The sequence below is a fragment of the Lissotriton helveticus genome, chromosome 9 (genome assembly GCF_964261635.1).
Source record: "Lissotriton helveticus chromosome 9, aLisHel1.1, whole genome shotgun sequence".
Classification (NCBI taxonomy): Eukaryota; Metazoa; Chordata; class Amphibia; order Caudata; family Salamandridae; genus Lissotriton; species Lissotriton helveticus.
The window spans coordinates 512,778,045-512,793,090 of record NC_136070.1 but is presented as its reverse complement, the minus strand read 5'-3'; the positions used below and the strand labels follow the sequence as shown (position 1 = coordinate 512,793,090).

At 43.1% G+C, this 15,046-nt stretch overlaps 1 protein-coding gene across 2 annotated transcripts in view; it reads right to left on the bottom strand.

Annotated features, from left to right (window-relative positions):
* The window catches only part of LOC144781485 (uncharacterized), a 126,944-nt gene that overhangs the window by 59,831 nt on the left and 52,067 nt on the right, over positions 1–15,046 (bottom strand). Inside the window, exons 2-3 of one of the 2 annotated variants that reach the window (XM_078660362.1) lie at positions 10,492–10,571; positions 5,927–6,037 (exon numbers count right to left, since the gene is read on the bottom strand). In XM_078660362.1, the coding sequence (XP_078516488.1) occupies positions 5,927–6,017 (91 nt within the window). In that variant the 5' untranslated portion in view covers positions 6,018–6,037; positions 10,492–10,571. The remainder of the gene's footprint in view (positions 1–5,926; positions 6,038–10,491; positions 10,572–15,046) is intronic. The other variant, XM_078660361.1, reaches the window with a different exon arrangement.

The following is a 15,046-nucleotide window of genomic DNA, read 5'->3' as shown; positions in this document are numbered from 1 at the left end:
AGGACAAGTTGAAAGAAAAAAATCGAGGGCCATTTTGAAGGGAATAGAAGAACTGATTCAGCCTGCCTGACCTCAAAATGGCGACGATACAGGACACCAGCATAGAAAAAATTAGAGCCATTTGAGGATAATCTGCATTAGAAGATAATATCACCTGATAATTGGCAGAAAGCAAAAACCGGAAATGAAAGGGAAAAGGGACTATAGGAAAATAGAAAAGGAAAAGGGAGCTCACAGACCAGGGAATGAGGACTAGTGCTACACTAGAAAGAGAGAAAGTCTCTTCAACACAAAAAAGAATGCTAATGTGGCAGACATCTTGAAAGTGCTGCCTAAAATCTGAATCTGAAAAGGAGAGAAGGGTATACAGCCCTCAAGCTATAAAAGATAATCAGATACCATTACGGAAACATCCATAAATAACAAATAAAGATTTTGAAAGACTGAAGGTTACTATAAGGTCAACAACAAGAAAAATATGACGGACCACGACGTAGAGCGGGAAGGCTCGAACGCCCATACTATTAAATACCCAGCCAATCTGTCTAAGAACGCAGCCAAAAAGTTCAAACACAATCTTCTAAGAAAAAAACCGGACACGCTAATCCTGGACCCATCCTATAGCAATGATAAAGGTACTATAGTGAATGATTTGATATTCTTCACTAGAAAAACAGCGATTTGGCGTAATACCTTCACAGAAATGCTTAACATAAAGAGTACAAAGAACATCCCACATGGCACAAAACTGATGAGCCAACCATCCCATAGATGTAGAGCGGGACTATGCATAACGATATTTAAGAATGGTATAGTACTCATACAAGCAACGGATAGCGAATTAAACAAATTTGACAAGATGTTCCCAACCTTAAAAGAATGCGTAAAAATGTCAAGACCCCAAATACTCTAGACTACACAAGACAACACCATAGATCATAACAGAGTTCCCAACTCAGACCGCATACCGGACACTAACCAGCGGGATCCACTACCTCCGTTACACCAAAGTGACTTGAGCGGAACAAGAGGACCCCAAACAAGGAATATCACAGTAAAAACCATCTTGGACACTAAAGGTGCTAACACAGCCCCGAAAATATCTCAGATGGAAGTTTCAACACAACCTCTGAAGACCAGAAAGAACACAGGAAGAGTTGAATTGGATACACAAAATGCAAATGCCACCCGGAAAACATATCTGAGGAAAAACTCTGACAGGTCATCACAGTTGAGTAATACACCAAAGGAGAACTCGGAAACGAATGAGATGGACAATAACTCGGATGTTCACGACATGGGCGGAGGCGGAGAAGACTACCAAACTCAGGATATTATAGAAGGAAACACGGCAGCACACGACAAAAACCGAGGCGGAGGAGACAACCAAAACAATGTCAACATAGAAGACAACACGGCTGTCCACGACATGAACAGAGATGGAGCAGACTACCAAACTGTTGATGATACCGGAGACAAAACGGTTGTCCACGACATGAACAGAGAAGGAGCAGAATACCAAAGTAGTGACAAAAAGGGAAGAGATCCGATGATGAGTTCAAAATTCAAAAGCGTGAATGCAAAACAAGGCTATAGAAAAAGGAAGACGAACGCGTTTAACACATCATCCCTAACTCGTAGAACAATCAAAGAGCTTCAAACTCAGATGGTCAGTATTCTAACTACGGTACAAGAAATGAAAAAGATGCTGGAAATCACTGTTAGCACCCATAAAAAAGTCGAGTACATCAGTGAAGTTCTTCTTAAATCTCAAAAAGAAGGAAATAAGATGGCGTTACCACTATCAAACAGACAAATTCGACCAGACAGGAACCTCTACCATCTTACGGAAGAAGAAACGCTATCATTACTTCAAGACTATGAGTCTACTGACCCTACTGAAGGCGAAAAAATCAGAACAGTCCAGATCGATGCTAACAGAACTTCAAAACGAAACGAAAGGAAAACAAATCATAACAACCTAAAACAAGTACAACTAATCACGGAACCACACGTCATGAACACAAGGTTAGCAGGGAAACCTTTAAAATGCCTACTCCTTAACTGTCGGTCGGCTGCAAAACATGCATCTGACATAGCTGATCTCATATTAAACAAAGAAATAGATGTGTCAATCCTGACGGAAACATGGCTATCGGAATCCTCGTCTCTTAGTATGGACCTACTAGTACCCCCACAGTATAGTATTGTGAGACTCGACAGACAAAAAAAGACAGGGGGTGGGGTTGCCTGCATTTACCGATCGGAATTAGAAGTCAAACATGTGCCATCAGAACATCACGAATTCTGTGAACACCTAAATCTCAAGATTAGATCAGCAGATAATCAAATGTGCAATCTACATGCACTTTACCACCCGCCAGGCAATAATTCAACCTTCATAGACAATTTAATGGAAATCATCACCACCGACCCCAACTCTGAAAATAACAACATTATCCTGGGAGACTTCAACTTACACTGGAATGACAACCAAGACAAACAAGTCAACGCTCTGAAAGACCTCCTAACGGAGTTAAATCTTAACCAAGTTTGCACAGAGCCAACACATGAAAAAGGAGCCACGCTGGATTGGATAATATCAAAAACTAACAATACCTCAATTATAGCAATTGAACCATGTGACTGGTCAGATCACCATGCCATAACTTTCCTGATAAACAATATGAATAAGAACAAGACGATACAACCTAAGAGATACAAGAAATGGCTGCGAGATACTAGAAATCCGAATATATCATTATTAGTGGAAAGCTGTGAGGAAAAACTGACTCCACCGAACAACTTCCAAAGTGTGGAAGAACTTACAGATCAGTACACTGAAACAATAACGAATATAGTCAACAGTACGATGCCTCTGAAACTGAAAAGAGTCACAGAGAAGATAAAAAACCCATGGTTCAGTGAGACTCTAAATGAAGAAAGGAGGAAACTAAGACTAGCGGAAAGAAGATGGAGACAACACCTAGCATCGCCCGAACTGAAATCACTTAGAAGAATTAGAAGCGAATATAACAAAAAAATACTACACTCCAAAAAAGAATTTATCAGATCTGAGCTAGATAACGCCAAAAATAGACCACGGAAATTATTTGAGATCCTGAAACAGCAATCCAATAAATTAGCTAAAACCGACCAAGAAACCACAACAACACAAATAAGTTGTGAAGAATTCGCAACATTCTTCACAGACAAGGCAAACAAACTAGAAAGAGAGCTCGGGAAAGAGGCTGATAACATTGGCAATATGGTCAGACAAAACCTCAACAGCACCATAGAAAACGACCACAATAGGACAAAAAACCAGGCTCAATTGGTTAACTTCGAACTACTGGATCAAAATACCGTAACCAAAACACTATCAGACATCAAACCTAACAACCACTATAGTGATTCTCTACCTGCTAAATGCGTCAGAGACATAAACCATATTGTGATTCCCAATTTGGACGAAAATAATAAACGCCTCCCTATCACAAGGGATACTTCCAGATTGCCTAAAAACAGGTCAAGTCGTCCCTATCATCAAAAAAACAACGGCGGACCCAGCAGATCCAAATAACTTTCGCCCTGTGACCAACATCCCTATGCTTGCCAAACTAATAGAGAAATGCGTACAAAATCAACTAAGTCAACACATCACGAAGTTCTCACTACTAGACGACTGCCAATCAGGATTCAGGACAGGTCATAGCACAGAAACAGCGATCCTACATATTGTCGATGATGCACTACAGGCACTAGACAGCAATCAAACAGGTCTACTTATCCTCCTGGACCTATCATCAGCATTCGACACGGTAAATCATGAAAAATTACTAATCAGGCTTCATGATAGGATGGGAATAACTGGAAACGTCCTAAAATGGTTTGAATCTTTCCTGCAGAATAGAACGCAAAGATTCCTGGTCAATCAAACACTCTCACCAGCATGCCCTAATTCAATTGGAGTCCCTCAAGGCTCTACTTTATCTCCATCACTGTTCAACCTTTACATCGAACCTCTCACTGAAATCCATCGAAAATCTAATATTTCCTACCACATGTACGCCGACGATACCCAGATTTACATCAAGATCACATCCAGGGAAGACATCATGAGAATGAATGAGACCTTAAAACTGACATTGCAATGGCTATCGATCAAGCATCTGAAACTAAACGCACAAAAAACGGAATTCTTGCTAATATCTCCACCAAAGAAACAAACAGAAGTGAAGGAATGGTCCAAGATGATAACAGCACTAAACTGCACCCCTACTCTAGTTGACTCAGCAAAATCTCTAGGAATCACTCTAGATGAGAAACTAAACATGAAAGCACATATTAACGCAATGGCAAACAGCGCCCGCTACCATCTAAATTACATCAGAAAAGTGAAACCATTCATATCCAAAGCAGACCTCAAACTGGCAGTTCAGTCACTAGTTATAGCGAGGATTGAATATGGATGCACTACGCTAGCAGGTCTACCAAAAATGTCAACAGCGCCCCTGAAAGCTTGTCTCAATGCAGCCGCACGAATGATCACGGGATCAAGGAAATTTGACCATATATCGCCACACTTGAAGACATTAAACTGGCTACCGTTCGAAGCAAGAATCCAGCTAAAAATGGCATGCATAACACATAAGGCGCTCCACCACAATACACCCAAATACCTAGCTCAGAAAATTAAGCTATCTGGAGGTAACAGACCAACCAGGAGTACAAATGAGCTAATGCTGAGACCCGCCATCTTCCGGAAGAAGAAGACTTACGACAGGGCTTTTTCAGGAGCAGCCCCTAGAATATGGAACTCACTTCCTTCAAACATCAGAAAGATTGAAGATACAGCAACCTTTAAGAGGGAAACTAAGATCTTCCTAATGAGTAAATTCCTTCCATAGATGAGGCACGGGAAGTCAGAAATCTTGCTTAAGGACTGGAGCTGAAACACACACAAGAAATAGTCCATTAGGACTGACTGACTCTTTTACACTTTATATGCTACTATTTACTAAAGGTTTTGTCATAATATATGCTATTACTCTTTTAGAAAGTTTATGGATACTGTCGCCTGTATAATTTATGTACCTACCTCATAATGTGAAAACTACGTTGACAATGCAAGAATATAACAACCTCATGTAATGTGAAGCGCTCTGATACCCAAGGGTCTTGTCCGCGCTATACAAAACTCTTAATAAATAAATAAATAAATAAGTAGGAGGAAGTTTTTGAATAAAACTACTGGACAAAGCGGGATCCAGACAATCTAAAAATACCATAGAGTTCCCCAGTGATCACCTTTATTAGTGCGGACTCTAGGTATGTTAAAAACACTGTATCATCTCTGTTCTGTCCTCTTCCATAAAGGATGGCTTTCCTACTCAGTCAAAATGCAGTTATGTAAAATTGTGTGCAAGTGCTGAGCACTTTCTTAAATTTAGGAAACTGTTTTCCTTGCGACTCTGGTTTATCTTGTGTACAATAAGCCCCCGTAACCTGTTGTGATAGATCCATCCGTATTTCAGCCACACTCCAAAACCGCTGTAGCAATCATCGCAATTTTCTTAAAGATATACACATGATGCCCACAATCGCTGTAGACATCAACTGAACAGCCCATGGACTTTCTCATAAAACGTAAGAGAATTCTTAGCCTTATCAACCTACTCTGACTTTCTCTGGACTACAACAGCACTATATTTGAGACTCTGGTAAGTAGTGGCAAATTACTTTCACAAATAACTTCCATATTCGTACTTTTATAATAAGAGGTCGACGCAAGTTGTTGCTGTGTTTTCTTTGCTTTTGTATCTCTGCAGGACAGTGTGCCTGTGCCTTTGCATGCAGTGGCAGTGAGAATACTATGTCTAAGCACTACTATCAGATATCATCTGCTCCAGTATGTCTCACTAACTTTGGGAATAACGCATACTGTGTCTTTTCTCGGAGTCCTGGTGATCCACAGATATCAGTTCCTCAATTTCTTGAGATCGCAGTGAAAACATGGTGGTGGCAATAAGAGGACCTGCCATGGGAAGGAAGGAAACAAACAAAAATTAGCCAGAGTTCATTGTGTAGATTAAACAATTTCTGAAGTTTTAAAGTAAGGCAATATGTTTGATGCAGGAACTGAACAAAATGGGAACCTTTAGTTAAATACAAGTACAACTTGAGTGTTACTGTAGACTGTTTCACTATGAAGAATTTTAGAAATAAATACAATTTGAAGAATCCACAATGAAAAATAACAGTGGTACAAAATTGAACTTTTTTGTCACATAACTACATATTTAGGAATAAATGCAATTTGAAGAATCTACAATAAAAAAAAGTGGTACAAAATGTAACTTTTCTGTCACATAACTAAAATAAAAATTGCATTGGGACATCGCATTGTCTTCATTAACAGAAAGAAGTGTGTTGAGGGTACTAACAGGCAAATGATTTGCACTATGGTAGGTGAAGTCAAAGTAAGAATTAGTATTCGTTTCACGGACAGCTCAGGGTCATGACTACAGATGGTTGAAATGCATTTTCTTCATAAATAAATTTGTTCTAGAAGCACTCCGCTGCTTACATGTGTAAACATTATGTTATGTGGTACATTTAATGTTAATTGACATCCTCATTTTGAAGATTGTTCATAGAGAATATTATATAATGGTATTTGCTTATAAATCTGTTAGTAACAGACCCTTGTTAATAGGACTAATGTATAGAATACAGATACAGTGGTTGACATAAAAAGATGATGATGATGTAGGTCAAATTATTAATCACTGCCCAAAGATAACCAGAGAGAAACTACTTTGCACAGATTGAATTGCTTGGCCAAGATAAACCACTGGATAGAGATATTATGATCAATCACCACCTATATTTTACATGTACATTTCGCACTCAAGCGCATTCAAATAGCAAGCATCGGTAAAGGAACATGTCTCGCCTTTTCGCATTGACAATACAGACCTACTGGCTTTGCCAGTGAGTTTTTTTACTACTGTCATTCAGCAGCTTTAAAAACAAAAAATTGGTTACTGTTGTTGGCAATGCTGTACCACATTAGGGGGGGAGAGGGGAGGAGGGAAGGGTGTGATGAAGCACAAGTATCACCAGTAATGTGGCCTGATGCACGGATAATTATTTGCCTTTATTTACTGTTTCAAGATGATGGTAACATTAAAATGTTGACCAAAGTGCATTAGCAGTGTGGCAGCAAATTGCTGCTGCTGGGCCCTCCATAAAAGATTTTAAAGGAAAAATTATAGAGAGACTAGGGCAGCAACAGTGGACAACAGGGGTAGGTACAGTGAGCACCAGGAGCAGCAGGATGTAGCAACAGAGGATACGCTAGGTGAACGTCCTAAGGTGAGGTCCCGCCCCTGGAGCAGTTGCATGCTGAGTCACCTTCTCTGACTGATCTTTTCCCCTATTGATCTTGCTGAGTCACTGAAGTGGAGAGAGAAGGGGCGCTGGACTGGAGAAGCAACAGAATCTAGGCAACAAGGGAGTAACACAGAGAGCACTTGAACTGAGATTTCAGTGGAATAGCAGCACCCAAGGGAGAGAGCATGAGAACACATGCACTTGCATGGAGTGTTAAAAAGTAGTTCCCTGAATGTAAGCAGTGGAAGGATACAAGTCATCCAATCAATAGGATGGTAAGTTATTTATGCTCCAGGTGAAGTAAAACCACAAGAAGAGGAAGCAAAGCCGCTGAAGAGTAAGAAGGCAAATGAGACTGCCACTAAAGCCAACCAATGATATGGAATGGGCTAACCCTAAGTCCATTGTAAGTATTAGTTGTGTTCACAATAGGTCTTCAACAACAGACAGCTAAAAAACTGTCTGTGGGCGATACCTTAAAAGGTTATGACTAACCTAATTCAAGGTAGGCATGTTATAAGTATTCTTCCAGATAGGAACAATAATATAGATTGTGACTGAAGGTTGGAGAGAGTCTTAAAAACTGTGGGACTAAAAGGTCACAAAGACGAGCAACGTAAGAATGTGAGCCACCAGCAAACACTGGTTTACAGGCCCCTTGGGCCCCCCTCGCGGCCTTTTTAAAAAAAATTGGTGGAAGTCATCATCCCCGTGCTGTGCTGTTTTCTCTTTCTGGGGGGTCTTAATATTCATTTAGATAAAGATGAAACTGGAGATACTAGGGAATTCCTTGATTGTCTTAACTTGGCCCAGTTAACTCAATGGGTCAAGGCACTGATGCACTCAGGTGGACATATCCTTGATCCTATTTGTTCTAATTTTTGCGTTAGGGTGGAGGATCAACTACCGGTGTCATGGTCAGATCACTTTCTAACTTACTTTTCCTGGGTTCCGGATGGTATTATCCCCCAAGCAGGACTGGCCAAGCGCCGACTTTTGCTAAAATTGATCCGATGCCCTTTAGTGTAGCTCTAGCTGATTCTCGACCAGCCTCTTCTGCTAATCTGGAGGATGTCCTGGATAGTTTCTCGGGTTGGATTAAGAGGATGGTGGCCCGGTTCTATCCTGCGGCTCGCCGCAAGCTGTCGAGAAACTCCCCATCCCAGCCGTGGTTCTCGGACACGCTAAGACTGCAGAAACAACACTGCAAACAGTGAGAACGACTATGGCGGCTGGACTATTGTCCATTTGCTAAACTGAACCTCAGGAAGGTTCAGAAGCTTTATTATTCCTCGATAGCTCTGGCTAAAAGTCTATATTATGCGGATTGTATTGATCCAGCTAGGAATAATTCTATTCTTCTCTATTGTCCAGAGTTTTATGGCTCCTAGAGCGGATTCTGCTATTCTTCCTGCATCCAATGCCTGGTGTGAGGAACTGTCAAACTTTTTTATTGATAACGATCACTCTATCCAGGCGTCTTTTACGCTAGGTGAACGTCCTAAGGTGAGGTCCCGCCCCTGGAGCAGTTGCATGCTGAGTCACCTTCTCTGACTGATTTTTTCCCCTATTGATCTTGCTGAGTCACTGAAGCTTCTCAACTCTCTGAAGTCAGGCCCCCCTGTCTGTTCCCTGTGCTGCCAGGCTTCTTGCCTCGGTCGCTGAGACTGTGAACTCGGAAGTCAATAAATGTATTAAACTTTCCCTCCAGGAGGCTCAGGTTCCTTCATTATGGAAGCAGGCCAAGATCTTGCCTCTCTTAAAGAAACCCACACTGGATCCGCTGATTCCAGCTAATTACCGCCCTATTTCACTCCTACCTATCATGGCTAATGCCTGCGAAAAGGTGGTGAATAAACAACTTACTGATTTTGTAGAGGGTGCCGGCCGGCTTCATCCAGCTCAATCCGGATTCAGAGCCTCCCATAGCACTGAGTCGGCTTTAGTTGAAGTCTCAGAAGCTATTTGGGAGTGTCTGGATGCTGGCGGGAGGGCTGCTCTCATTTTGTTGGACCTCTCCGCAGAATTCAATACTGTCCCCCACTCACTGTTGCTTACCCGCCTTGCGAGAGTGGGGATCTCGGGTGCTGCTTTGTGCTGGCTAAAATCTTTTTTTGAGGGACGTACACAACGGGTTTGGATTCCCCCGTTCTCCTCCAGGCCGCAGAAGGTGACCACTGGGGTGCCGCAGGAGTAATCTTTGAGCCCCCTTCTTTTTAATCTTTATGGTACCCCTTTGATCTATTTGGCTGAAGAACTGGGTGCCAAAATCATAGCATATGCAGAGGATACTCAGTTGCTGTTTATCTGGGGAAAATCCGAGTGCTCCACGTCTTCGGCAAAAAACTGTTTGGCAGCAGTTTTTCAATGGCTTTCCTCAGTACAGCTTAAATGCAATGAGGAGAAGTCCGATATTCTCCTGTATTGTACCTTCAACCCTCAATTTTGAGAATCTCTATGGCCAGCTGAGTTTCCCGTGCCTGCCTCCTTGGGGCAACCTGCAAAAAATCTGGGAGTCCGGTTTGAGGAAAATCTATCCTTCTTTATCCAGATTATGAAGTTGGTGGGGACCTGCTACAGGCTACTTAAAACCCTCTAGAAATTTCTCCTGTTTCTCCCTAGAGCAGCTAAGGAAACAGTGGTTCGGGCCTTGATACTCTCTAGACTCGATTATGCTAATGCTCTGTATACCGGCTTGCCGGGATATCTTCTTCGGAAACTGCAGACTGTCCAGAATGCTGCTGCTAGACTTGTGTGTAACATCCCAATGAGAAGCAATGTTCGGCAGTATCTGTGACAACTACAATGGCTGCCGGCGGCCAATCGAGTCAAGTTTAAAGCATTTACTCTGGTCCATCGCACTCTGTATGCCCTTGGCCCTTCTTACTTCCGGAAGAGGTTCCTGTTTTACACCCCTGCCAGATACCTTCATCATCTCAGTTCTTGGCCCATATTCCTCGCTTTCAGCTCACAAGAATGGGGGCAGATTTCTTGCTGTTAGAGCTGCTACGATCTGGAACTCACTTCCGCTGGCTCTCTGCAGTATTCAAGACTTTGGCCTTTAAAAAAAAAAAAAAAAAACTCAAGACCTACCTGTTTGACTAACTGAACCTCACTTCTGTGTATCTATTCTTTTTCTCTTTGGGCTCGCGCCGGGACACTCCTCGGAGTACCTGCACGCAGTACAAGATTAAATGACATAAAATAACATTATGGACAAAATATTTCTAGCAAAGCCAAGATATACTGGATTGATGCTTGTTTAAATCTTAGCCAATATGATAAAAATAGAAGGTTTGCATTATTTACATTGTTTTCCAAAGGGCTACATTATCACCTCATGGTCACTTCCAAATACTGGATAGCATGGTTAAATTAAATAAAGCTCTGTGAACTGGGTAAGTGAGCTGCAGGCTCATAAAAGTAAAATTATATGTAAAGAATCACAATCCAACTTTATTTGGCTGTGGGGAACTTAACTCAAGGTCAGCTTGAACAGTTTCATATTCAAGATTTTTCTGCAGTGTAAGTGGTTGGGTTCTGACGGAGTTGGTGGTGCGGGGCAAAAGCAGGTTTACTGTCATGGCAGGGAGAGTAGCTATCCACACACAGGTAAACAGTTGGTATCAAAGGGCTTCTTGCAGGAAGACACTTAAATAGTCACACAAACAATACGCCTTACAAAAAGGGCAAATAAGAGGTTACTCAATAGTCACATATTTGTTACAAAAACCTCACATCACCTGTGTCCTCAAACTCCCGACCCTACCTCTACACACTCTTTATTGCAATTCTAACAATGCTTAACAAACCATTATTTATTTATTTATTTAAAAGGTTTTATATATCGCTGGCTAGACCCGAGGGTATCAGAGCACTTTACAGCAGATTGTGTGATGAAATAATTACAATATAACATTTGTACAAAAAGGTAACATGCAATGAACAAATAGAGCAATATAAACAGTACAGTTATAAGATTTTAATATAAATACAGACTACCTATAGGCCATGGCAAGTATTGGATAGTGACGCTTAGCGAGGATGGTCAGGGGAGGGGTGGGGGAGGGGGGAAGAGTATGGAAGTAGAGGGGGCTGAGGCGGGAGAGGGGATAGGTGATCACATGCTGGAGTAAAGCGATAATGACAAGAAAACATGAAGGGGGAGGATCAGAAGGGAGGTCTCCCCCTTGTCAAGGGAGTGATGGATGTCATCAAAATGTTGAGCATGGTAGTTTCAGTACTGCAGCCCTTTCTAAAGCCAGACTGTAATGTGTCCAAGAAGTTCAACGAGTCAATGTGCTTGTCCAATTGGAGCTGGGCAAATTTTTCGAGGGCCTTGGAAAGAAGAGGAAGGTTGGAGATAGGTTGCATATTATTAAGGTCATTGGGGTCAGCTATAGCATTTTTGAGCGTGGGAGTGATTTGGCCCGGCTGGAGGGAGGCAGGGACACAGCCCGTGGTCAAAGAGGAGTTGATGATGGTGGTCCAATAAGGTGTAATGATGTGTGTTTTAAATCTTAAACAAGGTTAGCAGGAAGAGGGTCCATGGTATGAGAGGAAGGTTTAAGCTTGGAGATGATGTTGAGGACTTCAAGTTCAGTAACTGGGCTGAAGTTAAGCCAAGACGCATCATTTTTTCGCTGGGGGAAGGGGAGGAAGAATTCCGGAAGGGTGACAGGGACAGGGAGATGAACCGAGTCAGGAGAAGGAGAAGATGTGAAAGGAGTTTGAGGGGATGTGAAAGAGGGGTGAAGATCTATGTGGGAGTAAAGCAAAGGATTGATCAATCTTGGTGATTTTTTCAGAAAAGAAGGTCGCAATTTCTTCACATCTTTCGATAGAGGCCATCAAGGTGGGAGAAGGGAGGGGGGGACAGTAGCGGTTTGATTTTTGATGATGCTAAATAGTTCCCTGAGTCGATTATTAGCCCGGTCGAGTTGTGCACAGAAGAATGAGGCTTTTTCATTGAAGATATGTTTTTTGTACTTAGCCCTTGCGGCTCTGAGTAGGGCAAGATTTGAGGGGGAAGGATGTTGTCTCCATGTGCGTTCAGTCAGCCTAAGAGTGAGTCTCTCGTTGTTGGGATCAGCATTGAACCAGGATTTGGCGGGGTTGTTTTTTTGCAGTTTTAATTTGGCTAGAGCAATTTGATCAAGGACCTCCGTGATAGATTTGTTGTACTATTCGGTCAGGTCATTTGTATTTTGGGAGGGGGGAGGAAGTTGTAGTTGTGCTTTAATCTTAGTCGCCAGTTCACCTGGAGGAATCAGGTGAAGATTTTTGGTTAATTTCCTGTGTTTGACGATTTTAGGGGAAAGGGGTAGTAGGGCGCTGGGAATCGTCAAGAGAATAAGGTGATGGTCAGACCAGTCAGTGGGAACAATGTGGGACAGGGACAGTTGTATCAAGTCATTAATGTCAAGTAGATCATTGAGGAGGTTGACCGTGGGATCATCCTTTTTGTTCCAGTGGATATTAAAGTCTCCAAGGAAGAGGTTTTTGTAGTTGGAGCTCGAGAATTGGGTAAAAAGGTCAACAATTCCTCCGCAAAGTGCTGTGGGTCACCAGGAGGATGGTAGATATTATGAAGCCAAATAGGAGGAGAACCCTGAGCTTGAAGCTCCGCTCCAATGTATTCAAAAGTAACATCATCGGAGCTCTGAACAAGGGAGAGTTGGAGATCTTCTTTATAGATTATGGCTGAGGCCCCTCCAATTTTGTCAAGCCTGTCCTTTCTAAGGATGGAGTAACCCGGGGGAACGAGCAGGTCAAGAATAGAAAAAGAGTGGGCCTTGAGCCAGGTTTCCATGAGAAATGCGATGTCAATGGCTTCGCTAAAGATGGTTTCCGAGAATTCAGTAGAATGTCGGGAGACCGGTCGGCAGTTGACCATCATGCCGTTGAGGGGTTTAGGGATGTTTTTTTGGGGGGGGCAAGGATGGATAGTACTGAGTTGTGGAGGAGGTCTGGGCGAGACTGGGGAGCCTCGGGTATGGCTTCTCCCCATGATCACAGACATAGTAGAGTGAAGAGCAGGAGGGTCAGTAGTCATGGGGATAGGAGGGGGTAGGAGTTATTTAGTTCCAGGCGTTCAGGGGAGGAGCAATGGCTCAAGGCTTGGGAAGGTCTAAGAGAACAGTTACCGTGCAGCAGTCTCTCTGGAGAAAAAACGCAGGGGGAAGTACTCCCTAGGTGAGGGAATGTAGTGTAAGTTTGGACGGCATCTATGTTATAGGTATGATTGGCAAAGTTAGTTGAGGAGAGGGCGTGAAGGTCTTTCCTGAGAGATGAGAGTTCCAACGACAGGATTGAGAGGTGGAGTTCTATATTTAGAAGTGACTGGGATATAAGCGTGGAAGGTAGAGAGGCCGGTAGGACGTGGAAGGGAGGAGCATGGTCCAAGTTAAATGGGGAGAGAGGACTAGGAGGTGAACCCAGGAGGCGGGTAGCAAGGGGTGTTCTGGGTGTTGGCCTGAGGGTGAATTGTAGGCAGAGAGCCGGTATACACAGGGGCCGGATGGGAGTTATGAGAAGATGACTGAGTTTGGTAAGATTGAGGGGGAGCCAATTTGCCTAGGGGGGTCAATTAGGGAACAAGAGAGTGGGGTCCATGGCGAGGCCGAGGGGGTTCAATGTGAGGTGGCTGGGAGGAAAGAGAGGGGAGAATGGAGGGATTAGGGTTGAGTAGGAAATAATCAAGAGGGGGAGAAAGGGTTAGGGTGGCAGAGTGGATTGTAGGCATATCAGGAAAAGGGGGCGAGGCATAGGAGGCGAGGAGGGAGGGAGTGAGTTTGGGTAGCTAAGAGTGGTGCGGGAATGTCAAGAGGAAGAGAGGATGCCAAGGCGGTGGGGAGATGAGAAATCAGGGATTGGGAGACTTCATATAAAGTATCAGGATCAGAGAGCGGAGGGTTTGACGTCACAAGTCGCAAGGACAGGAGAGCTTCATGTAATTAAGAGGCAGATGGGATATAGGAAGGAGTAGAAAGTAGGTAGGCTAAGGTGCTAAAGTGGTGCTCAAAGGTGGTGAGGTGGTTTTCAGAGGCTTGTATGAAGATATTTCCGGATTTGAAAATAAAGATGGTGATTTCCCCAGGGAATGTGGAGGAAGGGGTGGTGGACAGTTTCAAACCATATGGGATCTTGCAAGTTTTCGATACGGGGAGGTGGTGGAGGAATATACTTTTCCATTTAGAGGGACGTTTGAAGTAAAAGATGTAGTTGGTTTTAATGATGGAGCTGAGGCTAAGATAATTATCAACAAATAAGGTTTCTTGGTGGCATATTAGTAGTTTGTGTTTAAAGTTCTTCTTAGCATTTTTAAAGAGGTTGGGTGGGTAGAGGATGGTCCAGGAGTTAGGGCCATGCCTAGTAATGGGAGAGTCCGGTGCATTAAGAGAATGATTGAGGGGAGCATGGTAATACTGTTACGATAGTCAAGGGGCAGGTGCAAGTTTTGAGGGTGGTAGGTAGGAGGGGGCGCCGGGGGGGGGGGGGGGGGGGAATTGCTGGGGGGCGGGAGAAAAGTCAGTGAGTGGGAAATTAGCCCCCAAAAAAAACCAAGGATGCGGGCCTTGTTTAGCGGTGGCTTGAGACGGGTTGAGACCGTAGTCTAAGTCAGCACAAAAAGATAGGAGCTAATGGA